This window comes from Lonchura striata, chromosome 18 (assembly GCF_050655825.1).
Source record: "Lonchura striata isolate lonStrDom1 chromosome 18, ASM5065582v1, whole genome shotgun sequence".
Classification (NCBI taxonomy): Eukaryota; Metazoa; Chordata; class Aves; order Passeriformes; family Estrildidae; genus Lonchura; species Lonchura striata.
The window spans coordinates 5,977,634-6,005,438 of record NC_140720.1 but is presented as its reverse complement, the minus strand read 5'-3'; the positions used below and the strand labels follow the sequence as shown (position 1 = coordinate 6,005,438).

Here is a 27,805-nt window from a genome sequence, read left to right as displayed (position 1 = left end):
CTTTTTCATATGTGATCATTCATGCAGTGTAAGGAAGATATTTACTCATTCTGCCCAGAGGCTGAGCCAGCAGAGACAGCAAAGCCAATGTGATTCATTGAAGGAAGAGTGGGGACAATTACCAGCAACTTGTTCACGTTTTGCCTTGGATAGCCTAAGCTGGTAAGTCAAATTTAACTCTTTAATGCACATATTCCTAATTATTAGTTTCAAGTATGATTGATGCATAAACATACAGTGTTGAGTGATTTCTCAGCTGTCGTGTTTTCCTAAAATCCTAAGAGAATGCTTTTACAGCTATGCTGTGCCCTACCAGTGCACCTGTCTATAGAGTATAGCATATATGTGCCACCAACAACAGAGAGTGATCTATAATTTAGGTATTTATTTTTCTTTCTCTGCAATATGTTTTTGAGGGACATGAATATTAGGTCAGTATTTGACAATTAAAAAGGAAAAAAACCCACAAATATTTTATAAAGGTAACTATGTTATATTCATTTGTATTTGAATTTGGCTTTTAAAGGACCCTGGTGATGGGGAATAAAATGGTTCAGTGCTTAGGTGCAAGTAGAAATCTGATCACAAAGGTGAAGCTGCAGGATGTGTAGCATGAAATATGTTTTGGGAGACCTTGATCCCTGGTTTGGCTCATAGCTATAGCCCAGTGACAGTCACACTGGTTTGATGGGTATTTCCAGGGCAGGGCAGAAACTGTTTCCCCAGAGATTTGCTGCAAGACTTTTGTGCTCTTTAAGTCTTGGAAATGACAACTGCTGCTAATTGTGACTGGTTATAAGGGGAGCTGCTGCTGTTATTTTGTCAAGTCCTGCCTTTCAGTAAAACCAGTCAAACCTGGTGCTGTGCTGCCTGTTGCAGTGCTCACCTTGCTGTGGGGGTGCAAATTAGATCACACTAATTTGGGAGGGCTACTCCAAACCATATGGAGAGGTCCTTATGTCATCCTGACTCGGGTCAGCTTTGTGCAGAGGCTTCCATAGGTAAAAATATCAAATGGGGCTGTTCTGCACATCTTCTTTTTCTAAATTATTAGTCTTCCATGTGCTGTAAAAATTTTATTTCTGATAATAACACATCCTCAGGCTAAGTGCATTTCAGCTGGGGGATTTACTGTTTCAATCAAGACAATGTTTCAGGTACATTTCAGGTCTTCACCTGATTGTTGAGGCAAGGATATGATTGTAAAAGAAATTAAATTAATAACTTTTTAAAGGAGGCTAAAACTGCTCTCATTATATAGTTTATTTCTGTAAAAAAATAACAGCATCCAAAAAACCCCATGCTTTCAATCACAGAATCATGTGAATCAAGCTGTCTCTTTTCCTTATTTCTTATTCTGCATTTCACCCACGATTTTGCCCAATCTCATTTCCATTTCTCTACTGTAAGTCATTTCTATAGCCTAATAAGATCCCATTTCCAGAAAGTTTTACATAATATTCAACTTGCCTTTTTTCTCATTTCATACCTTGTATGTGTCTAGGAGGGATGCTAAGTATGATAATCTGCAGTAGCATTTTGCAATTTACTGTGTCAGTCACTGGTGAAAAAATGCAGCTTGTTCACATCATGTCATTCCAGCTATTGCTTTATTGTTTCACATTTATTCCCTGCACTTGTTTGGGATATTGATGGTGAGTAGACAGGGAACACATCTATGTTTCAAGTCATTTGTGATTCACCAGTTCTGTGTGGATAGCAAGGATGCCATCTGTTTTATTGTTGAATAGCTGCAATTTCTAGAGTGTTTACTTAGCTTCTCTATAGATTCACCTGCTCTTGACTTCACGGAAACATTGATGAGATTATAAAAGATTCTGTTCTCTTCTTCCATCAGTGTCAGACTGTGGATCTGCTCTGGCTTTTTACTGTCAAATCTTCCATGTGTGGCAAGGGCAGGCCGTGGTTACCATCCTCAGTGGTTGTTGTTAGGTGGTTACTAACAAACTGTTGTTTTCTTCTGAATGGATAAATCCTGGTTCATTGACCAGATCAAGGTGGGAAGGACTCCAGCTACCCCAAGGAACTGTCATATCTGGAGTCAAATTATGTTTAGTCACAGTCCATAAGAACAGTAACCCATGCCACGGGAAACAGACTTGGTAGTTAACTGCTCTGAACCTTTTCTGGGTTAGTGACACAGATTAGCACCCCAGTGATGCCTAAATTTGTTTGGTTCAAAGCCTGCACCAACATTCTAGAATGCTGAAACAGCCAGTCCAGTTTCTTTTTACAGAGTACACATTGAAACAGAGAAAACAGCCCTGCCACCTGTCTGAGTTTTGAATGTGTATTGGGAGAGGTGTCACTAGAACACCTCTCCCAAAGACCCTGATTTCCTGGAAAACTGTCCAAGAAATGACAGGTGCTTCTCCTTATACTTGCTCAGGTTAGTATTTTCTCATAAAAGAAAATGCTGCTGTCAAGCCGTTCTCTTGAAATTTGGGATTCTGTAAACAACTTCTCCCTTCTCAAGAAAAGCTTGAACTTGATGACTTTCAAGAGATTCTGTGAAAAATATGTGGGCAACTGAGTTTAAGAAGATGGAGAAAAATACACTTTGCATTAGTGAAGGCTGGAGAAGAGATAGGGGTTTTTTTGGAGTCAGGCAGGCAAAATTCCATTTTTTTTTGTAATTATTTAAATCTTTGAGAGTATTAAAGTCAGCAAGCAGGTAGTTTGGTCTAGTGAGACAGGGGGAGGATTTTATCAGCCTAGAGAACACTGACAGAGGCATCAGTCTTGTTAGCTTTAATACCAGGCATTCTTGTTTTGTTTAACTAATATCACAATAGGTAGAAGTCCTACTAAGTAGATGTTCCTAATTTATTTAATGTTTACTTACTAGATATCTACACAACCCCTCAGTAAATTCCCATATTACTTTCATGAACCTTGCAACCTCTCTTATGCCACCCAGATGTGCTGAGCCTGTTGCTTTTCAAATAAAAACCCATAATCCCAAAGCAGACAGTGCAGCAGGCTGACCTGCCTTTGAATTAAAATTTGGTTTGGCCTACTCTTCTTTGTCCTCATCTTGAGGATAATTAGGTTTTTGTGGCAAATGCAAACTGTTCTTTCTATCCTGAGTTCACTACCAACTGTCTATTAGTATTTGTGTGTGGTATTGGTATTAAAAATTTGTAGTCTTGGAATCAGATTATTTTGGGAAATTGAAACTTCCTGTACAAACATGTTTATGGCACTCCCTGGGCTATTTTTATTCCCTATTTGGTTCTGTGTTTTGACCCATATTTTACTGATGGAAAGAAGTTCTTGAAAGCAAAGGTAAAGGGAGAAATGTATGTGGGACAATCTGTAGCACTATGTACTAACAAAAACTAGAAGTGTTACTCTAAATAACTAATAATTAAATTATTAATAGATTTGGTAACTTCATTCGTTTCTTTAAAATTCTAATGACATAGAAAAGTGGGAGATGGATAATCAGTTTACTCCATAAACTCAGAGAAAACCAATCAAAAATCCTTCCAGTATTGCTGCCTCCTGAGGCCCAGAGAGCTTCTGATCATCTCCACACTTGCACATTTATTTCAGGAGCACAGCCCACATAATTCCCTTTTGATTGCACACTCTGTTGTTCTAATGTAACAAAGTCTTTTCGTCCCATATGACGATTGTGTTGACTCTGTCTCTCTTCCTTCAGAGACTTGGTCTTGCTTCAATACCCCAGGAGCGTGGAGAATGTGTGAAATTATTTGTAATAAGATACTTTTATGCTCAGAGTGTCTGCTCACCACAGTGTACAGTGAGAATGGAACATGCAGAAAGCTTAGGTGACCTGGGTAGTGTCTTTAATCTTAAGGACAAATACCTGCCAAAACCAGCCTCAACAGCAGGATGAGTGTTTAGTAAAGAATGCTTTTATTGGAAGTAGTAATTAAAGTCTGGTTCTGCAATCCAATTTTCTCAGAAGAAGGATGAAACCATGAGAACAAAAAAGAATTTGTATCATAGTACAGAAAAAAAAATAAAGATTATTTCCAGAAAATATAGTCTGAAAAGGTAGTCAGGTTTTGTATTACAACTGTGAAGTCTCCTAGAGAGGCATTCTGCGTTATATATGTGTACACACTCATCAGGGGAAAAGGAATATGTGAAGGAATGGTGCATTTTTGTTACCTTTTCACTTAGAAATCCATAGGGTTAGTTTCCTGTCTGCAGTTGGGTCAAATCTGATTCTTAGTTTCCCTTCAGAAAGGCAAAATTATTTCCACACAGCATACCTCCAGAGTTAAATATTAATTAAATTTTTCTTAATACAGAAAAATTACTGTAATGATAGAACATAGAAAGTATTGTTTAATTATGAGATAATATGTACATCGAATTAGGTGAGGCAGAGAGAGGCAGCAGTCCCTCTTGGAAGGGTTTATACTCTAAATGGACAGGTCAGACACAGAGCAGGATAAATACAACAAATATACACAACCAGTGCCTGTCCACTACATGGGGAAGAAGTCACTCAGTATGAAACTGTCCATAGCAACATTTACTTTCGGGTGTCATTTTTTTCTGACACCTGTATTATCAGAACTCACTCTGCAAAAACATTGTTTCCCTCATTAATTGCAACTCCTTCTCCTTATGCAAATTAGCAAATAATTCTGGGGTGGTCTGTTTTATTTTTCCATCTTTAATTCTCTGTCTCCATAGATATCCATGGGTCTAATTCCATAAAGAGCAATTTGCCATTGAAAAAGCCCCAGACGTGCAGAAACTGTGTGTGAAAGTGATTTTAGGCACAGCAGCCTCGCACTGTGCGCTTCAGCGGCGCACTTCTATCAATTCCGTTGGTCTGGCAAAACCTCACTAAGTGGCTGCTGCTTTCCTTCCAGAAAACCCTGGCTGAGGATGACCCAGCAAATGCACAACCTGAGCCTCCTGCAGAGCAAAAAGCACAGCATGCCCTCGTCGCCCAGCGCTGCCAAGCGGCTCTACCGCAACCTGTCGGAGAAGCTGAAGGGCGGGCACACGTCCTTTGACGAGGCCTACTTCAGGTCCCGCTGCGACCGCCTCAGCCTCCGCAAGGCTTCCACGGTAACGCGTCCGCAGGGCCACCGACACCGAGCACGAACCCTCCCCGCGCCCTTCAGCCCCAGCTGCTCCCACACCATCTCCCCTGCGAGCACGCACACCTTGGCGGACGGTCCCGAGGTGCATTCCGGGTCCCCACAGGTTCCAGGTTCCTTGCTGAGAATCACAGCCCCTCTGCAACGACCTCCCTTTGGTGAAGGATTGTTTCTTGGTGGCACATAAATCTTGGTTTTGTTTGCAACCCGCAGCATCTATCACTAGGGAGTTTCTTCCACTACCTGCTCTCTGTTCTGGTTTGTCATATATACATTGCACAGACAAAACAGACCTGAGGTGGTTCCCATAGCAATACTGGGACACTGCTGGCTTGAGCTAAGTACTGATATTTAAATGTTAATTAGCTAATTGCTCCTGGGAATCACCTAGAACCCCCACCCACATAGCCATTCTGGGACTGGGATGCAAAATAGAGGGACCAGTGGAATCATGGGAGGGGGTTTTGGGGATGAAAACACCCCTAAATGGAAGGCTGGGCACAGTGGAGGGGGCTGGATGGGTGTGCTGGTTGGGGAAAAGGGAACCACATCCACTCCACTCTCCCATTTGTCCCTGAATCAGCTGCCTTTTAACCTGTGCCATTCTCATCATCTCGCTTTGTTCCCTAACCAGAGCCCTGTGTTCTTCCCAGCCTTACCATCAATGTCCTTCGTCAAAACAGAGTTTGACTTTCTTGAAGGGTAAAGACAGGCTACCTACTCAAGGGGTGATGCTTTATTTTAGGAGTAAGGCTGTAACTTGGCACTTACATGACCAAACGTGAATTAAATCTAAGATGCAAGTGTTTCTCTTACAATAAGCACTTTTGAGAAAAGTGAAGATGGCTTGTAATAAAAGTTCCCATTTTTCCAAACAGCAGAGCAAATGGAACATTCAGGCATGACAGATAAATGCAAGGCTACTCCCAGACTGTGGTGATGATCAGTAGATAACACTATGGAAGAAAGAGATCACATGTGAAGGAGTCTGGCCTGGTTACCCCAGCCAAATCTCAGCCAAGCACTCTGGTACCAGCAGAGTAAAATATAGAAGCAGCTGCTGGAATTAACCCTCACAAGGGTTCCTGCTGCTTCAAGTGTTGATGAAGTTACACAACCTCCAGTGCACATATTTTGGGGATTGGACTTTGTCTCTGAAATAACAGCCCAATGTAAATTCAGTGTACAACAGAATCTTTTCTACTTGCTGGAGGAAGATTAACCTGCTTGTGGATATTGCCAAAACAAATGAATCCCACTTTTCCCTAAATAGGAAAAGCAAACACATTTTTCAACTTCTCCTCTGAATTATTTTGAAGGAAAGAGTTTGTCTCCACTTCTGAAGAGCAAAGGTTAATGACATTGAATGCACCAGGAGATGCCCCTTGGAACCAGCACTCTGCTGCATTCAGTCAGATGCTTAGTGCAATGCAGGACTGAAGAGTATGGCTGGGCCAGATAACAAAAATATTACATTTTTTCAGAAGGAGAAAGGACACTCAACTCCTTTAATAGTCAAACACTATGTAAAAGACACATTATATAAATCAGTGCAAGAATTGGAAATTATTTTTAATTCAATTAGCTGATGCTGTCCCCTAGGACTGTGCTTTCCTGAAGTCAGAAGACCTTTGCATGACCTGTGGAGACTGTTGTCTCTCTCCTGTGAAGAAAGACCATGACCTGAAGGAAGCAGGGGACCATGGCTGCTTCCTCTCAGCTCTTCCAGAGCCAATAGATTCTTGTTTCATAAAAGAAGCCTGAAAGTCAAACAAGGCTTGTGAGATGGAGAGCAGCCTTTTCATGGTAGCCAGCAGCTGTGCTTTTGAGGCTGTGTGTTTCCAAATGCTTTTCAGTTTGTAGGGATGATTTAAATTGAGGTCTCAAAGTATGAACTGTGGGGAAAGAGTCTTTAGATGGTTTTTTTTAGCCACTATCATATCTTGTCTTTTTTTTGTTTTTTTTTTTATCCCCAACTTCAATTTCAAGCATGACTAAGGGAGTGAAGGAGGAGGATAAACCAGCGCTGGGGACATGCCAGAGCAGACTGACATGTAGGCTGAATGAATGCCAGTCTGTGAGCATATCTTCTGACCAGTGTTTATCTAAATACACCCTTCACATTACATATTCCTTCAAACATGAGCTCCTCTGTCATACTTCACTAATAAGAAGAGAAATTGCCAGTGAGCTGAGCCAAAGGATTGAGGAGCAGGGCAGGACAGTGCTGCTGGGGGCCTAACCTTGAGCCAGTAACTCAGAAGCTCAGATCTGTCCCTTTTCACTCTGCATCTGTCAGCAGTGGGAGTGCCTATTCCATCAGTCATCAGCATTAGGAGACTTGATTTTATGTTGTGTAGATGGGGATTTAATGGGACACAGACCTGTGTACCAGTGCTAACTTTTTTCCCCCAGCCCACTACATTGTCATGGGAGTGTCACGGTTTTTGTCACTGACAAACACCCAGCAAAGGAACCTCCAGGTATCACCAGTCTGGGGTCTGAGCTGGTGTCCACCACAGCAGTGAAGAGATTCCCACTGAACTTGAGAGGCTTTGGATCCCGTTCTATCCATTCTGCTTGTTGTTTTCCCAGTTTTCCCTAGAAATAAACAGCAAGAAAACTATTAGTGAAGGGGTGGAAATATTCCAGGTCAAGTTGCTAGCTCATGTATTTTCTAATCATTGAGTTTCTGTGCCGCTGAGCTAAGTCAAGGAGTAAAATCATGTCTCCAGACAAGTGAACAACATTTGTTAGATTTTGTTTTCTTTCAGCTTTGGCTTGTGAAGAGTTTTCTTTCCACTCTCTCTTGCTGTGCAACACTTTCCATTCAGTAAATTGTTGTCTTGCTGCAGACATAGCAATGTCCCAAAATAGTTTTATTCTTGAACTCATGTTTATCAAAACAAGTCTTTGCAGAAACTACTTTACCACTTTTTCCAACTCCAGTAGTACATAGTGGACTTTTTCAGTCAAACTCAGAGCAAATAGCTTGAAAGGGGCACTTCATTTTAATTAAGCTACATAAGATTGCATTTCTAAACACTCTGGCACTGAATCACTTACTGGAACATGGTTATTACTTACTGCAAAGCAATACTGTAGTTCTTTTCAGTATATACATTTGTGCATCACAGTAACACCTAAATAAATTAATCACATAACACAGCTGTCCAGCTAATGATTAGAGGCTGCAGGACTGAGTCAAGGAAAAAGCAATGTAAAAACTGCTCCTAAACTTCACCCAATTACTTTTAAGTTTTTCTTTGAATTTAATGCTTTTGTCCTTTCAGAGCAGAAGAAAGTTATCTAGTAAAGGTAAATGATGGCTCTTGTTGGTATTTGCGACAACACTAGCTGGACTAAAATAGAGCACTCAGGGCTAAAATTATTACTCCTTATACCTGTTTGGATTTCTTATCCCGAGGCTGCAGATGTCTGAAACATGCTGCAATACTAGAGAGTCTTCTACATGGAATATGATAAGCTTTTTGCAACAAACGATATAATTTTCAAATATATTTCTGTTTTCTGTGTGAAATCAAATAGTTGGGGAAAAGTTGGTCAGGTGTATAAAATGTTTTTCTGGACTTGGAGAGCTGGGCTGGATGCAGATTTCCAAATGGGGCAGTTCACTAGAGGGAGTGAAGATGTGCTAGATAATTTGCTGCCTCTCCAGGATGTTTTCTGACTGTCTAGCAGAGTTTGATGTGCTCTTCTACGGATGAGGGATGCACACATGACCAGTTAGAAAGGCCACATCACAGCTGCCATGATTTTGCACTCTTTGAAGTTACAAGACTTGCCAATGTATTTCAGCCTATTTTGTGTCTGAATTGCTCATTTGGAAAACCTGATATTTCCAATTTGGTCTTGTAATTGTTTGGATTGGATGAAGTATCTTATAATAGTCATGCTCTGTTTCTCATTTAAATCAGTGCAGCTTTTTCAATCAGATTTCTAATTAAATGAAGAAATAGAAATTTACTTTTATTTTTTCCCTTTTGGTGAGACGTTCTTGCCACCAGGTCAGTTGGAAACAGCATTTATGACAAATTTAATTTAAACATATGCTTAGATTCTGCTCAGCAACTTACTTAGGGCCAAAATTTCACAAATACTTCAGGTATTTCATTTGGCAAGCAGAGTCTGAAGATGTGTTTTCAAAGGCACACCAGCAGGTCTAAATAATGATAACTGAATCAAAAAACCCCAGTTTAAACCAAAATTTTAAAAATAATCCTACAGCAACCTGACAGGTAGGTAAAACCTGTTAAGGGGTGTGTGAGTGGGTGTGTGTGTGTATTTAAAAAAGACAAAATGCGTTTGTCAGCCATAATTTGGGTTAATTTCAGCTATAATAGTGAAGTTGGCCATCTCTCTTTTATTATAATGTAATGGTGAATTTTTGGTTTATATAATGGAAGAAATTTCTCAGATGTAGTTACAAGATTTCCCAAGTTTCTCACAAAACTGGAATTAAGGCCAAATAATGATATGGAGCACTTAGGGTAGCACTCTACAAATGCTAACCCATTTAACTTTTGTGCACATACATAAAGACAATTAAAAGAGAATTACTTATTTTGGTTTTTAAAAAAAGGAAAACCATGTGTGTATGCAGTGCCACAGAAGGGAAAATATGAAAAAAGAAATAATTACCTTCCTGTCCTGAGTGAGCATCACAGCCTTTCACTCAATAATATCATCAGCTTTTCCTTTTTGTTCTGTCCCTAGGCTGTTTCCAAAAATGAACTTAAAAAGAAATGCAGACCAATGCAGTCATTTAGTTTTCTTCAACCAATTCCCTTTGTAATATGGTCTTGATTTATTCACTGCAAAATAAGTAGATTTTCATAGCTGTGATTAGTTATAAGAATAATTATCTTTTGCTTGTTTTCTGATTAGATCAAAATGCAGATGATTCTGAAGCATAATTATCCTGTACTCACATAAACAACACTGTAGAAAAAGTTCCAATAAGAGTAGAAAAATAATTTGAAATGGACATTAACAGTGATTAAATTAATGCTGTTTAGAATGCTGATGTAGAAGAGTTGATGAATGTATTTTAATGGTAGGTGTCCCTGTCTGTGGCAGGCTGTTGGCACGAGTTGATCTTTAAGGTCTCTCCCAGGTCAAACCATTCTGTGATTTTCTGATTTTAAATTTCTAATAATTTTCATGATAAAAAAATCTATCAGTTTACAATTCTGCATCATAATAATGAAGTCTCATGGACCGAAGAGCAAGCTTTCTTTCTCCTCTGTACTTCAAACACCAGTGCTCTCTGTATACTAATTTTGAGTGCAGATGTTAAATCAATATCACTGTTGAGTGGAGCTGCAGGCATACAGAAGTATCAGAATCATATCAATAATTGAAATATTTTGTGATTATAATTACTTAAAATTATTTTAATTTCTAGCAAGAGCGCTTCATCCTCTCAGGGTACAGGCAAAACACCAGAATAAGTATAAGGTGTCTGATATCAAGATTATAAAGGTGTTACATAAGCAAGACAGCAGATGTGTGGAGCTACTGGAATGATAAGAAGTATTCCTGCATTGCAGTAAAAATTTCTGACATGTTTAAAGTTTTTCCTTATAACAAGAGAAATATGTGCTGTCCTCTTTTCTAAAATTTTCTTGACATGCACTCTGCCTAATGACAGTGTATGACCATACAAACCATTTTTATCTTGAACAGAGGGGTTAAAAAAGAATGACAAATAGAGCTGCTTACCATTCAACTGCCATTTTTTCTGAGATTTTTATCTTATACCAACCCCAGAATGTGGCCTAAGTATTTGATTATAAAATTAAACCTGAATCTTATCATCTGGAGAAAAATCTAAACCCTAAGAATGTGACAGAACCTCATGATCAGCAGTGATGTTTAAGTTGTATCTTTTATTCTGCATGGAAACCTACAGAAAAAATATTTTTCCAGCATGAGCTGTTCTGTATTTCAGCGTATACAAGGTGATTTCTACGTCAGCACTACTGTCCCAGATTTGCATTGTTGCTGCATAGCTCACCTCACCCTTAGATTGTCATCTTAACATTAGTATCTCATTTTTTAACATTGGCAGTTTGGGGTACAGGGCATCTTCTGCATGTTTATCCTCCTGTTCTGCTGGTCCCCAATATTCAGCACAGATGGGCTCTGTAGTAAAACCTTTAGCTAACATCACCTTTGCGATTTCTTAGTGTGGTACCAATATTTCACATGTACCGATATTAGTGTGGTACCAATATTTCACAAAGAGTAGACCAGAAGATCCCTCTCAGGCCTGACAATTTCAGAAGACACTTTTAACTTCAAGCACACTGAAAAAAAGCCCCCATAGAACTGATCAAATTCCAAGGTAGAGCTGGGGACTGCAGTTTCCAGAACTGCTTGGAAATCCTTACTCCATGTGTTTTACAAGGAGACACGGAGATGTTCTAGCAGGTCAATGTTGTTTCACCGAGAGCAAACCTGGACACAGATATGCCCAATAATACTACTGATAAATTGATATTTAAAAAACAAAATTAAGTTTTAGTGTGGTTGAAGTGTTAACTTTTAATCACAGTAGAAGATGGTTTCAGTTCAACATGTATTTCATGGAATAAAGAGTGTATTCTGTGATGAGAATTTTCTCAGTGGTTTTGGGACACAGGGAGCTGGTTTACACTGTGTATCTGAATCTGTGCTCTGAGCCCTCCTTGCCTTGCTGGGCCTCTTGCTCCTGCTAATTCATTCCAAGGAGGGAAAAACCTATCAGGTAATTGCGGCAATGGGACACTGGGAGAGAATTTAAAGAATCTTGGCAAAAAACTTGTCATTACTGCAGGCTCCAAAAGGATGTTATCATAAAAGAAACCTGCAGGCCCTGCTACTCTCCTGCACCTGCTTCTCCCCAGCTCAATTAGGAAACAACAGGGGCCTTTGTGTTGTGCCACTCTTTTATCTCCTTGACATTGGTAAGGAAAAGGTTCAGTGGTTCTCCCTGCCTGAGAGTTGGTGCTGTGGAAGTTCTCGTGTTTGGCTGCTTGTGCTCCCTGCTGCTCAGACATGCACAATGGACACATTTTTTAGTTCCATTTTTACTTCTGTTTTTAAGGTCTACAAATTTCAAAGTTTCTTGTAGTTACAACTTAAATGCAATAGTACAGGCACCTAGAAATAACTGAGATGGTAGAATGAGCACACTGGGTCACACTGGAACTGGGAAGGTTTTTCTGCAGGACTGCTCATTTGATTTGGATTTTCATCACCCGATTGTAGTTTTCTGCTTGAAATTTTGAGTTTGAAAAACTCAGTAGTCCAAGGCTCTGCCAAAATTGTCATGTATCATCCAGTTTCACACTGCAAACATAATGTTGCTCATACAGTTCGATTACAGGACAGATGTCTAAATAAGAACGTGTCGTTTCATATGGCTTTGAATCTCACTTGAATCTTCCCACAGACCTGAAGTAATTTCAAGCACTCCAGGGGTAGAGCAAGCTGAGTTTTGCTGCAAATATTTGCCATGCTTCAAGCTGAGCCTGAGTTGGAGCTGGAGGAACAATATTTTATTTTGAAGAGCAATCTCACAAAACACAAATTTTCTCTATTTTTAAAGCACTAACATATGAAAAGTTTTACTGAATTTCTGTCTTTATTGACACACAGAATTTCCAGTGCAATGAAGCTATGTTTGAGGCTGTAGAGCAGCAGGACCTGGATGCTGTTCAGATTCTTCTTTATCAATACACCCTGGAGGAACTGGACCTGAACACACCAAACAGTGAGGGACTCACTCCTTTGGATATTGCCATTTTGACAAACAACGTCCCCATTGCCAGGACCCTTCTGCACGTTGGGGCAAAGGAAAGCCCACACTGTAAGTAAAGAACATAAATTGACTTAGAGAATTGCTTGTATGAGATCAGTTCTGCTGTTGTTATTGAAAATTAATTACATGACACAAAAAAAATGCCTGGTTTTATCATAAGGAGGATTATAACAAGTGTGCTGGAGGATATTTGCAGCAATAGCTGCTCATTGAATATGTGCTCAGTAGATCTTTTTTTTTCTCTCTCAGATACAGCAACTAATCAATCAGGTTGAGCTTCTAATGTGATTAACTCTGGGGCAGCTGGGTTAATAGCAATTTTGAGAAAAAAAATCTTTAAAAATATGGCAACAGGAACTCAGTGATTCAAAGATCATGGTCTGAAGTGTAGATTTGTCATCAAAAATGAAAGGATGATGGGTTGTCTAGACTTTGTTTTAGAAACAATTTTGATTATCCTTTTGATTTTGGCTATGCTGCCTTCAGGAGGCCAGATGTATTGAAATCTATCACTTCCATTCCCCAAAGACCCCTCACTACTGGTCTTCAAATGGCCTAAAATCCAACTTAAATGAGAATTTCAAAGTTCTACAGAACCAGAGAAAACCTAAACACAAAACAGACTTTCTCACTTTACTGGAATATCAATACTGCTTATAACTACATATTGTAGTTATAAAACTTCTTTGTATTCCTTCATGGGCCTTTTTATGCCCAGTTTGTGGGTTGGAGGGTGACTTACCAACCCAATTAATCAACCATATACCATGACACAAACTCTGACGCCTTACGTGGGTCTAAAAATACCCCTATGTAAGAGAATTTGTTTTAAACTGTCAATGCCTATATTTAGGACATTCCCAGCAAGGCTATAATGAGACTGTGTTTGAGGGGTTCGGCCACTGCAGACTCTGCCATTAATTTGAAGTTAGTTAAATTAACAACATTTAGTGCTGGCATGTCAATCTCAGTGCTCCAGGAAATTGCACCTTGAGGCTACTAACATTGCCAGTTTTTTCACTGGAGAGTGTGTGTGCATGTGCATGTTGAGTTTTTTTGCCAGACCCTCAGTGTTGGTACACCTTTATTGCTTTTCTATATCCACAGCACTTATATTATCATTTATTCTGGCCTCCTTTAACCTTCCCTGGAGATTTTTGCATAGTGTAGCTGCTCAGTGAAAAGAGTTTTTTAGTTTTATATTTATTTGTTTATTTTTCTGTCATGGTTCATGACTGAGGCTTTAAAAAAAAGTGTGACAGCATTTAGAGTACATGATTGACTGCTGAAGCAACATTCATTAACCATGACAAATCTAGAGGAAAACACAGTCTTGAGTGTTCTAAACAGCAGTAAAAAAGACTAAACTAATTTTTCATTGACCTCATCTGTAAATAAATGCAGTCTGATGGCGAGCAGGGGCAATCATAAATTAGTATTCATTTCCTGTAATTAATGCAAACATGCCTATGAACACAGAGAATATGAATATATAACCACCTCATTTCCATTTCAAAATATACCCACCAAATTTCCACTTCACTTATCTTGATTTTTAGTTTTTCTGATTGAAATAATGGAAGAAACATTCCCAGTAAAAAGCAAACAATCATTTTGTTTGTGTTTCTTACCTGAAGGGTTTGCAGTGGCTATTTGAGAGTGAAATGCAAAAAGTTATTTTCAGCCCTCAGAACAAAGGTTCACAGCATCTTTGTGCATGGCTTCACTCTTGTGGAACTGATGGCAGTCACTTTCTATTTTGTCCAGACTTTCTGCTCTGTTTTTCGTACTCAACCAACCCTGTTCAAATTAAATCCTGTTTGTATCATCTCAGGGCTGCAGGAACATGATCCAGCACCCCGCAGGAGCATTTTCATTCCTCTGCGGTGGGCAATGAGCAAGACTTCTGCAGGCTGAATGGGAGGGTAAAATCCTGTCTCACCCAGTTTTGAGACTGGACACAGCATTTCTTAATGTGATTAAAGTGTACAAAACAGATGCACAGAGCTGGGAGAAGGCAAAATAAAGGAATTCTTCATTCCAAGTGCAAACAAAAAGCTTTCTTCACAGAAAACCTCTGCTTTTTCACTGTATATATTAGCTGTAGTGATCCAGCTGAAATCTCATTATAGCCTCTAACCTAACTCTGTAGAAAAGAGGATCTGGAGGACAGATAGCTTCCATCTGTATCACCTGGATTTCTGCCTGGAACAGCAGCAGATAAAGCAATAGAAAGTAAAACTGTGATCTTCATCTCCACATGGGACTCAGATTGTATAAATCTCAACAGGAACCCAACATCTTTTAAAAACAAAGTAACTAAGATCAGAGAGTAAAGCATTTAAAATATTAATTTAGTTGGGGAGAAGACAAAGTGTTATCTTTTCAGTTACTATCATTCATCATATACTCGTGGTTTGTCTTGTTCATGTGAACCCAAATAAAAATAAGATTAAAATTCCCACCGGCTGATTGGACATCAGAGACTCGACAAATGTGGATCTGAGCCTTGATTAAATAGATAGAGCCATATCCTTAGTGAGAACTTGAACCAATGCCAGTGCTCAACCACCTGAAGCTCTGGCACATAAAATCTCCTTCCTCAGTCCTGTTGTGCTATCAGATGTGTTGCATGCTTATTGTAGGCATGGATCCAGGAAACCCTATCACCTCTGGCCTCCCAGTAAACAACAGTTCTGAGGATACCAGCAGGTTCCAGGGAGCCTGGCCATATGTCCCTGATGTCCATATGAAGAATGATCAAACTTAAGAAAGATGGCTTCGAGCCAGCTTCTGAAAGCAAAGTCTTAGAGACAAACATTCTTCAAAAACAACCCTTTGGATGTCAGAGGTGTTGAGTAATTCTTTGCTCTCCCGTGGCTGTAAAGATCCCAGGCCACTTTTCACATCAGTAGGGTTATTCTTAGACTCTGCTAAACTCTGGCTGTCATACTGTTATGAGAGACAGAGGCAAAAGTTAAAATGAGAGGTTCAGGCTGGATAAAACAAACACCTTTTTCACTATAAGGACAGTGAAGCAGTGGAAAAATCTCCATCCATCCTGGGAAGTTTTCAAGACTAGACTGAATAATACCTGAAGTAACTCAGTCTGACCTCTTGGCTGAGCCTATTTTGATGAGGATTGGTCTAGAGAAGGTCCTTTCCAATCTAATTTGTCCCATATAATCCCAGTTTAGAAATAACACATTCATATCCACATACAAATTTGGTCCTGTGGTGTTTTGGTGTCAAAAACCTATGCGAGTCTTGGTGCTTTATATGGTACAGTTTGATGTTTTCAGAAATGTCTGCTGCTCCTGACTTGTGCAAGTGAGTGATGGGTTCAGTCTGTGCAAGATTCCTGCTGTTCCTGTGAAAGACTTGGGGCAGCCAAGAGCCTGCCTGTCTCTACTTAGCAATTCCTCAGTATTGCTAAGAAATCCACATGTGCCAGGGCACTTATGGTAAAAAGAGACCCTTTAAATTAAGGTATCTCAGAGCTCTTCTGCAAAATCACCCAACACCATAGTGATTTTCTGTGATTTCAGAATTCCTTCTCTTGTGCACTCTTTCCTGCGTATTGAAAACCAAATCAATACCTGCATTTATTTTCAAATTAAACATCTTTATAAGTCCTACTTTCTAAACTGCACATTGAATCATTTTAGGCTAAGAGCAACTCTAAAAATAGGGCTTGATTCACCACATTTCACTGTACAATCAAGGGGCTTGTTTAGGAACTTGGACTAAAATCAATCCTATTCTAGTTTTAACCTATGTGATCTTAATTTTACCTTGATGTAGCCCACAGTAGTTCACACAGAAAATCTGAACTGTTAAACATCAAATTGATATTATTCTGAGCATGGGGGGAAAAAATCTCCACGTAGCAAGCTGCTTGCTGCCTGTAAGAGGACTAATTAAGTTCTCTGGACAAAACTGGCACAAAGAGCTGGAAAGAGATCCATTCTCTACCAGCCATGGACTTTAGGCACAAAAAATTCTTAATTTCGATAATCAATTTTGCTCCTTGTTTGTTGAAGTTTATATATTGTGTTTGTAACCAGTACAATCTCCTTTTTTTTTAAATGTAAGTTCACGATATTATACTGAAGCAGAGGTTGGAGAGAGAGGTTATTATTTTAGCTTGGTTTTCATATTCTGACTTACAACAGAAATGCAACTGCAGTCTAATTAAGACAATTTTAAGCATATGAAAAATACCAGAGGAAAAAATGTGGCAAATTAATTCATGTTGTTAATGACATTTAAGTGGCCAGATCTTTAAGGAAAATTAAAATAAATGCAATAATACAGAAACGCTGTCAGAATACAACCTGACACCCTGTTGTCCAGAGTGTTGGTAGCAGTCAGATGAAATGGTGGCTGCAATTCTCCTGGAGTGACAAATGTGGTTCTGTTGAAGCAGTGATCCAGTAGAAGAGCTTGATTTTTCTCTGAAGGTACAGTGGTGATGATGGAGGTCTTGTCCTCTGAGAATCCAGTGGGAAAAGGCTTCTGTGGTGTTCCAAACATCAGATTATATCCAGGAAGGAATGTTTGGTTCCTCCCCCTGAACGGAGCATCTCCCAATGGGATGATGTAATTTTATCAACCATGCAGCGAGACTCGATGGCCCATTAACAGAAAATATCCCTCAAAGTTATCAGTCATGAAGGAAATAAGGAACTCTGCCCCACTTGGTTTCAACAGTGTATGAAGATGATAATAGAATACACACTTTTGGGTGCATCTTACATTGTAACCTAAGACGTGTTCTGAGCACAGCTAAAATTTTGCCAAGCATTTCCTATTTCCCTCTTTTCCTGGCAGTTGTGACTGTGGAGAGCAGGTCTGTGCACCTGAGCATGCTGGTGCAGGAGGCCCAGCAGAGAGTGGTGGAATTATCAGCACAAGCAGCAAGTGAAGGGCTGGGCACGGAGAGCACCGAGAGGGAGAAGCAGCTCAAGAGCTGGGAGTGGAGAGTCAGGCTCTACCAGCGCATGAAGGCCGGCTACGAGCATGCCCGTGAGTATGTTGCATTTTTCTCAACTTGGAAATAAAACTCAAGGTGATTTTAGTAAGGAGGTCATAAAAACGAGGATCTTTATTTGAAGGCCTTCAGGGGCAGTTGTAGAAAGATGCCCACAAAAACCCATCCCTACAGGGATGAGTGCATTTTTATAGGTTTTAGGAATTAGCATAATGCATAAAAAGCACCAATTAGGAGGATAAGTGGTGATGCCCCTTCTCTGGAGTGCCCCTCTCAGCACTAGCTGTGTTCTGTCCATGAAATGGATCTCAAGGAGTTGTTCTCAGCCTTGGTTCCGAGGAAGAACCAAGACAGGACTGGGGCCCTGAACCTCCTGGGCTTGGAGCTCTGGAATTTTTGTCTTTCTGCTTAAGGAAAGGCTATGGAAAAGTACTAGGAAAAGTACTAGGAAAACTAGCTACTAATACAATAGGCTACAGAGCTCCAAATATATGAGAATATGGAGAATACAGGGAACATATAAAATGAAAAAAAAGGCAAAAATTACATCAAATAAAAGGAAACAACATAATTCCATGCAGGAATCTGCAGCTGAGAACCCTCTCCAAACATGCTGATCCTCGCAGCACTGCTGTGAGCAGGAGCAGGAGGAGGCAGGATGGAGAAACTGAGGCACAAAGGTGAAATGGCCTTTCCATGAGGGAGAAGGAAATGGGTGTTAGAACAATAAAGGGCCAAATAGCTGAGAGAAACAAGCACATGGCTCCTTATGTTACATAAAATTAATATGATATCCAGCATCCCAGCTTTTCATTCAGGATGCAATGATTCTTCCCTGCTTATGTCTTTTCACATTTACTCCTGGATCTCATTTAACATGTTCAGAATTTAAAACAGGATGCTATAAAACAACATATGAATAGGCAGGAAGAGGAATGGAGACATTGGCCTTTTCTCTGTTGTAATTTGATTGTTTTTCAAAAGAACTTACTACTTTGGATGGGATTGTTCTAAATATTTGATCAAGCAGTGAAATTTCATTTTGCACATAAATATTGGGAAAATTTAACCTTAATTTTGATAAGCACTAATCTTAGTCATGGTATCCATTTCATCACCACAGCCACAAACTGAATCACTTTAAACAGTAGTACAAGTGAGTCTGTATCCAAATTAAATTGAATTTGGACCCAAATGAAGGAGTAAACAGGCCTGAATTATTTCTAGACACATGGATCTTTTAGCTGTATCCTATGTGATGAAATACAGTCATTGCCATTAACATTTTTAAAACCATCTTTATATAAATGTACTCACAAATAATTTTCGCAAATTTGTTGTATGTTAAGGTTATTTCTTCAAGACAGATGTAGTGCTCCTTCTCTTAGATACTAAATATAGAAAATGCAGAAATAGTGAAAGTTATATACTGACTTTTTAAATCAATCCCAGCAGTAAGTAATGATATTTTTTTGTTTGATTTCTGAATTGAGTCTGAATGATATTCAGCAAACTTAGCTTTTTTTTTTTCCTTTTCTTTCTTTAAACAAAAATGTGAGACCTTAATTGAAAACTATACTTTGGAACTATTACAGCAAAACAGTTGTGGAATTTGCAATTTTTGAATCCAAATAACATAAAAATGTTTTCTGGTTTTTGATAAATTTGAATTTGTTAGTGAAACCATCAAGGTTTCATTAGCTCTTTGTGGTTTTGTCCTTTCCCTCTCCTCTTATCCACCCCAAGAGATTTATAGGGGCTTTTCATTGACATAATTAGCATGGATCTGTTTTATTGGGTTACATATATGCAGGAAGATATTTTTTAACCAAAAAGGAGCCAAAAACCACGATAGAAACAAATGGTGTCTGCAGGATATTGTTAGTAGGGTCACTAATTAAAATGCTCAAAAGGCAGAAAACACAAACACCTACAACCCAAAGCTCACAATTGCAGGGTGATTTTCAGTGGGATCTTTGAAGATTCAGGAACATTGTTTGAATAGGATTTGTTGTGCTGAAGAGCTGATGTTTTCTCTTCTCTCCCAGGAGCCCCCGAGGCGCCAACCAATGTCTGTCTCATGGTAACGAGCAGCACATCACTCACTGTCACCTTCCAAGAACCCCTCAGTGTCAACTCAGCTGTGGTGACCAAGTATAAAGGTACTGGATTTAGAACATCTTTCACTCCCCTTAACAATGTACAAAAATTTGAGGTCTAAGTGGCAAAGGTATTTATCTACAAGAGGTTATATTATGATGCAAGTAGTGTTTAAATGTAATTATTTTCCCAGTAAACAGACATAGAAGTGGGATTTTCTTGAAAGATTACCCAAGGACAAAATTTTTATTTAAAAAAAAAAAGAAATATAAATTAACCAAAAGCTTTCTCCATGAGTGCTTTGAAGAAGTTTGCTTGACTCACTGTGGTTAAGACATCAGCTCAATGACTGGGTTGAGATGAGCAGTTACAAAACACAAACTAACTTTTGGTGCCTGTGGGCTCCTTAAACCATGTGTATCCTTGTAAAAGCCAAACCCACACCACCATTCCTTAAAGGAATGCCTCTGGAAGCTGAAACTTCTGGCACGGGCATCATACAGCCCAATTAATTAGCTGTTCCAGGGCTGCCACATCATTCTTGGAAGAGTGATACATTTGGGGTGGCACCAGTTAGTTGCAAAGTGGAATGAATAAGAAAATGCTTCCATCTGAATAGCCCTGTTGAATAGAGATGGTTTTAAAACAGAATTTCTGTTCCACAGGAAATTCCTACATTAAGAAAAAAAGCAAGTTTTATTGAAGATTAGAACAAAAATGAGAATTTTTTAAATTTCCTGTTTAAAGGAACTTTCAGGTTTTCTACAATCTTTGGAACAGTAAGTTCTTCAGTATTAAGCACAGCAATCCACAGCCTCCAGCATCCAGTGGGAGCATGAATCCTCCCACAGGTCAAGGGACTGGGGGTCTGAAGCCTCCTTGGTCCTGCCCAGGGGAGTCAAGGATTGGGAGCCTGAAAGTCCTCTTGGTTATTTCCCCCAGTTTCTCCCTTCATGCTTCCTGCTGTGTTTGTTTCTTTGTATTAATCATTGAAAACTCCTTCCAGAGGTGCCTAAACCTAAAATTTCCATACTCACAACCAGCACAGTCCTGGCTGCGTGGTGGGGAATCTGTTTCATGTTTCCATGGGGGATGTCCCAGGGATGGTTTCAAGAGGAGAGATTCAGAAAGACCCCATCCCTTGAGGGTCCAGCAGCTCAGGGAGCCCTTCTAAAGGTGGGACATGCAGTGCACAGGCTCCATGGCATCAGCACAAGCTCCCAAAGCACTACAGGAGCTTATTTTGGGAAAGGTACATTGTCTCTTTCCTTCCTCCTCCTGCTTCTGGTCACAGATTCCACTCATCACTGGCTCTGCCCAGCAAAATAATTTTTTATGTTCTATGAAAAAAAAAAAAAAAAACCAAGCTCCCAGACACTATTGCAGCCATCAAAGTGATAATGCCCCTCATAGCCTCAGTAGAAAGCAAATTACTGTATTACACCTAGTCAGCTGTGCAGTGCTGCAGGAAGTGCAATTTTCAAAAACATCAAAGCCCTTTAGAAGCCTAAATCTAATTTTCGGCAATGGGTTGTGTTGCCAGGGAACTAAATTTCATTTAAGAGCTTCCCACTGCCTGATTTACTTGTGAAAACAATACTTGGGCTCCTAAAACACCAAAGTTCTCTAGAAAATATCAGCCTGTTCTTCGTAATGGTTGTATTTTAAATAACCCTGAAACATTGTCTACCCTCTAATTATAATGATTCTTGGTATTTTCACAGAAAATCAAATTCCAAAACAGTGCTAATTTTTAAAAATAATTTTGTGAAGGTTGCAGTACTTTTCTCTTGGGTATTCATTTGGGTTGAACTTGGTTTGTACCATGCCAGTGGCATCCTGTTTTTGATAAACATAGCATTCAGAGAAATTTAATCCTACCTGACCTAACTTTCTGATCAGACCAGGTAGCTCTGCCTTGTATTTTGAATTACCCTCACTCGTGATCATTTTATGCTTTATCAAGTTGACAGTTAGTCTTGCCAGAATATTCTTTTTAAATCCTTTCTCCCAGGAGACTTTTATATTTATGGTTAGATAAAAAGAAAGATCATTAATAGCTCCTTTTGGTGACTTTCAGGAATTAATTAAGCACTGGTTGTAGAATTGTTTATTGCAATATGGAGTGAGATTCTTTGTGCTACTTTGAGGGGTCATAAAATGAACCTTTCAAATGATCACTTGCAAGAATGATTAGAACCAGCTAGCAATTATTAGCCCTTAAAGGAGAGCTTGATAACAAAGTGTGAGGATCTTTTTAGTCAGATATATAAACCTCCTGTCTAGAAAACTATTGAAGCATTTTGCTAATTCAGGAACGAAACAAAAAAAAAAAAAAAAAAAAAAGAAAAAAAAAAGGTTGCTAATGTGTTTTTTTTTCCCCCTCAATACTTTACCATTTCTTTTTTTCTAAGCAAATTAAAATTCAGGAGCATTTGCAACTGTGTTTAGGGAATACCTGCTCATTAACAGAAACTAATAGTGTTCTTTTCTCTGGACCTGAACTATAGGGAATAAAAACTGACATCAATTCTGTTCAGCTTTGTTTAATTCCCAAAAAACAGTGAAAAACTGCCAATTCAATTTATCCTGTGTCATCTTTCTTTTTTCTTTTTTTTTTTTTTTTTAATTTTTTTTTTCTCAAAGCTTTATTTGCCCAAATGTCTTTTAGAAACTGGGCTTGGAACATTATCTAACTGTCTGTTGTTTTCCTGTGTGTGATCTTTTCCCTTGTTAGCTGTATAACTTACAAATAATCATACAGGAGAATAATACTTTGCACTCACTCTCTAACCACTAAAGCCATCTCACTTCATTAGGAGATTTAATTTTAACCACACACGGTGAATGGGTATTGACTTTGGTGTCCCAGCTGGATGGCAGCTCAGTGACTGCATTCTGTTCAGCCATTGCTTTAAGGAGCCAGAGTATTCTTTACTTCCTCTCCTGGATTGTTGTTTAATGTTGCAGGCACCATCCTAATGGCTCCCTTCAGTTGCCCTCTGGAGAAGGCTGCAGCGTGGTGGTGGCTGACGAGAAATGATTCCTGACTATATTGTAACTTAGTAAAGTGTTTCGAGGCTGGAAGCAGACAGGCATGGCATAAATCAATAATAAAAGTAATAATCTGCTCCATGCTGGAGAAAGACTCCAAGCCAGAGACACCTCACCCCAGCCAGTTTTAGGAAGGATGTGAAGCATCACTGTAATATTGAGGAAAAAAACCCTGCCCTTGGCTAATTGTGCCCTAGAGCCAAACTTCACATCCCACCATGGAAGTACTTAGGACCTGCTTTAGTTTTACATCTTTGAAAGCGCAATCCAAATGTTCCAGGCTAACGCACAAAACAACTTGCCGCAGTTTGAAGCCAGGAAGAGCTTTCTCTTTACACCACCACACTGGTACTGCAGGATGTTTTGTTATCCCAGAGCTGCACCACTGCAGCCATCTGGCTGAAAAACACCCCGGAGCAGCACAATGCAGACAGGCAGCACTCAGCTCCCAGGAGCATCCCTCTAGAGACGAGCAGCAAGCTCTTGCTGGGCTATAAGAACTGCTTTCTTTTACTAAGCAGCTTTTTTGGGTTCACATGCTCCACACAACACATACACAGAAAGAAAGCAGGGTTTTTTCAAAGAAAAATATTAAAAGTCATGTTAAGTAATTTTGTCGCATTTATTTGCTGTGGACTTTAAACCTGATTATTATTTTGCTTTTACAGTGAAGAAGTACATATAAACCTCCTCTTACTGCATGATTTTTTTCCATCCATTTCCCATGAGAAGTAGTCATAATAATGCTGTGATACCAAAGTATAGAATAAGGAAGAAAAAATGGACATAGTGTTGATCACTACCTACTGGAAAGGATCACCATGCAGTGAAAAATCTCTGTTTATATTTTATTTACAATTTTTAAACAAACATCTATATTCTCTTTTGAAGAAAAAAAATGAAACAGCTTGTATAACCCAAGTTGAGCTAATTTATTTTAGAGCCTGGAACTATTTATGTTTGAAGAGAGAGGAAGAAAGACATGTTTGATGTAGCAAACAAAGCTAATCTTCTCTGTTTGGTTGTAGCTGTGGATGCCAAGTTATTTTCCAGATAGTGATGCTGAGCTGTCTGGGCCACTTTAGCCCTTGTTACCTTTTTGTTTAGTTTGGTCTTTTAGCAGAGTATTTCATGTTTGTTAGAACTTCCCAGCTGCTTTCCAGGATTTCTTTTGGGTGAAGATTTTTATTTTCAGTCGATGTAGCTCTTTAAAACACAAAACAAAACAGGTTGGCTTAGATCAGAAGAGAATGAGTTATATTTTGCTTAAATTTTGAGAAAAGGTCGTTCCCTGCCTCCTTTCTTCCAAAGCACTTTGTGGTCCACTTCAGATGTAATTTTTTTTTTTTTTTTTTTTTTAATGAGAATAATTTTAATTGTCTTTGAGTCCCTGTTTCAGTCCTGGCTGGATATGCAGTAGCCCCAGGATGTTGCTGTCACACAGCTGCATGCAAAGGGTCAGTTCCAGTCCAGAACAGACCAGTACCATTTCCTGCTGTCACTGAGAGTCTCAGTAAGGGATGGTGGGAGCTTTCTTTGCACTCAGGGTCAGCACCTGTGCTTAGGAATGAGGAGCCTGGGCCTGGTTGAGACCTACCCTGGAGCTCAAAAGAAACCTGGACCTGGCATTCTCAGCTGGCTTCTCAAGTCAATGGAAAATTTACAGTAAAGATTTCAGAATTAAAAACCTCCAAGACTTTACAGGAATTATGTATAAATTTTGTGCGATTCTGCATGTTTTATTCTTGAGGGTAATCCTTTCACAACCAAATAATCTCATCGTTTTGTGTGGGCTTCTGCTTGTCCCCATGAACACATACAAACAGCAGATACCACATTTTTTCATTATGTGTTTGATATGTTTATCAGAAGTTGGCCTTCTATATTTGACCAAGTTTGGATTTGTTCCATAGCAGGCTCCCTGCAGTGATCCTCAAAGACCTACATATACAGATATATTGCTATATCCCTATATCCATATATCTTTCTCCAGTTTGGTAGCAAATATCTGCTCATATAGCAGTGTCAGAGTGGAAAGCAGCAAGCCTGTGCTTTCTTTGACTTCTAGAAGAACCCTGGTTAGAGAAATGAATGCTTGTGGAAACGAGTCTTATGAAAACAAAGTGCTTTAATAATAATACCTCTGTCTCTCTAAAGTAGATGCTGTGCCACTGCTTGATTCTGGTCCAGTCCATAGTGGAATTGAGCAGCATTCTGCACTTGGTCTTGAGCCCTTTCCACTTATTATTCAAAGTTTCTTTGTGTATTTTGAAATTCATTCTCTCTTTTTTCAAAACAGTTCTTGCTCCATAAAAAGAAAAGAGAATACATTTCTTTGTAAGACATTTGAACTTATCCTGCTGAATAGGTGTGGTCTGATATTTTTTACAGTAGTTCATTTATGGCATTTTATTAGGTCTCCCAGGCACTTTATTTGCACGTTACATTTTGGTAGCTAACAGGACTGTGCAATTTGACTTCTATTTTTATGCCTAGCCAGTACAGAAATGTATAAAAGTTAAAACAAACCTTTCTATTTCTAGCTCCTGTCAATGTCTGTAGTATGTGCTGGACTTAACATAAAATTTAAGACCTTCTATTATTTAAGTTTGTTATGTATTTAAAATCACCTTTGAACATGAATCACATATTAAGTGATGGTGTAATTAACTAATGTAGCTAATCAAACACCAGTTACTCAGCTGAATCATTCTTTCCTCTTGCTTTGTGTTTTATAAGGATTTTGAACAGCAGCTCAGAATGAATAGCTATGAGAAAACCCAGACATACAGTCTCTACCTTTGTCTGCCTTCATTTCTGAGGAAAAAGGCTCGTATCATGATGTTGTTGAATTTTAGACACTGCTTTGCATTTTAGATTTGCTTTGACTTACCAAAACTTTTGAGTTTTGGGGGTTTTTTTAATTCTTTGCATGTGGCTGTTAAAGCCATTTCATAGGCATGGCACAGAAGAGGTGAATTCCTTGTAGTTAGTGGCAGGACTGGGACTCAAGGCCTTCAGCTTCTGTCTTGAAGGAGGTCCATGATTTTGCAGATATTTTGATTAATGGATTTGGAATGAAGATTCACTGAAGACTTAAACAAAATCAGAATTTCTTCAAAGCGTTTAAGGCAAAGTTTCCCTGCTCACAGCTTCATCTTGTCTTCTCTGGCCCATCATGGACTTTCTTGGACCATTGACAAGCATCAAAGGTCTGGTCTTCTTTGCCTCCCCAGCCAAAGCCTGACCCTGTTCTAGTAATCAGATCTGACCCCCAGAGCTGATGCCTGTCTGTAAATTTGGAATCAGGTCTTGGGACTGCTGCAAGCTGCTACCTCATGGATTGAGCATAAACTGCAGGGTTTCCTGCTTCTATGCACGAGTGCCCAGTCAGTTCAGGCATGACCACCTCGTCAGTTTGTGCACGAGCACACAATTAATTTACTAATGAATACCCAGCTGGCTCCTTCTTAACCCATGCCTGAGCTCAGTCAGTGCACACCTGAGCATTCTCTTGGATCACTCCTGAGCACACTGATGGGCGTGGATGGCAGTTTCCAGTAGCCAGGGGTAACTGAAGGAGGGGAGGAGGTCAGGAGAAGCCATGTGCTGCTCACAGCTGGCCTGGCCATGGCTCAGTGTGATGGAAAACCCAGCAATGAGTGAAAGCCACAACAGAGAGAAGGGAAGCTGACAGTAGGAGGCAGGGAGGACAAGTATATTAAGTTCAGTCTAGGAAAGATGGTGGGAAGGTGTTCACTTAGATGCATTTAAACTTAGATTTACTTTCTTCTCACTTTTAATTAATTATTAGAAATTTGTGCTAATTGGCAATAAATTAAATTAAGTAAAATCTTCCCAAATCGAGGCTGGTTTGCCTACCACACCTGTCTGTATTGCTAGGGAAGGTGAAAGCTCTGTAAGTTACTGTAGGGATTATTTTATAAAGGAATAAAAGCCTTAAATATGGTTAATCAACATCTATGTAGCAAAGTCCCTGTTCATATCACAGAGGAACTAGAGGACATAGAGTGGAATCCCATTAAAGAGATTCCTTGAATTAACCTCTGAGCATTTCCTTCCTTTGTGCCCCACACTGTGCAGTGCTCTGCTATGCCTCCTACATTGTGATAGATTACTTTTTTGTGTGCATTTCCCCAGCTGCTGATTATTAATTCGATTTTAATGTCATGTTTTGGGCCGGAGCTGAGCCTGCCCGCCCCGGCTTTGCACCGACGCTCGATCCTCGCGTGCGAGCTTCGCGCGGCCGTGGCTGCCCAGAGCGCAGAGAGCAACGCTCCCACTGGGACAGGAACCCTGCAGCACCCAAGCCAAGCTTCTCTAGGATGTGAAGCCTCTGCATAAGAACCCCATTTATGCCAGAGCTCACCTCTAGGTCAGGGGTGGCTCCGTGTGGTGGAAAAATCTCTCCTCTAACCTGTGCTTTTAAAAAAAGTTCAGAAGTCTTCTGTTGTTTGGTCTCATGGTTGTTTATTGCAAGTTATCTAAAAGATTTTCTTCTGGGGCTGCTGTGGTTTGCTCAGAGCTCAGGCAGAGGCACACACACACCCTGACATCCTCTCTGACCCCGACTGCTTCTTCTCTCCCCGCCAGGGCTGCTGCTGTCTTTTATATGGTACATTACGTGTTTCATGGTTACAGTTTTTCCCCAATGCCTATTACCTATATTAAATGGTGATTTTCTATCTTTTATAT

At 39.6% G+C, this 27,805-nt stretch overlaps 1 protein-coding gene across 4 annotated transcripts in view; it reads left to right on the top strand.

The window, feature by feature from the left end:
- The window catches only part of ANKFN1 (ankyrin repeat and fibronectin type III domain containing 1), a 126,596-nt gene that overhangs the window by 54,653 nt on the left and 44,138 nt on the right, over positions 1-27,805 (top strand). For 2 of the 4 annotated variants that reach the window (XM_077787376.2, XM_085556503.1), the window contains 5 exons: positions 28-162; positions 4,881-5,082; positions 12,780-12,990; positions 17,776-17,970; positions 19,984-20,097. In XM_077787376.2, coding sequence (XP_077643502.1) covers positions 4,897-5,082; positions 12,780-12,990; positions 17,776-17,970; positions 19,984-20,097 — 706 coding nt within the window. In that variant the 5' untranslated portion in view covers positions 28-162; positions 4,881-4,896. The remainder of the gene's footprint in view (positions 1-27; positions 163-4,880; positions 5,083-12,779; positions 12,991-17,775; positions 17,971-19,983; positions 20,098-27,805) is intronic. The other 2 variants (XM_021555428.4, XM_021555446.4) reach the window with 2 other exon arrangements.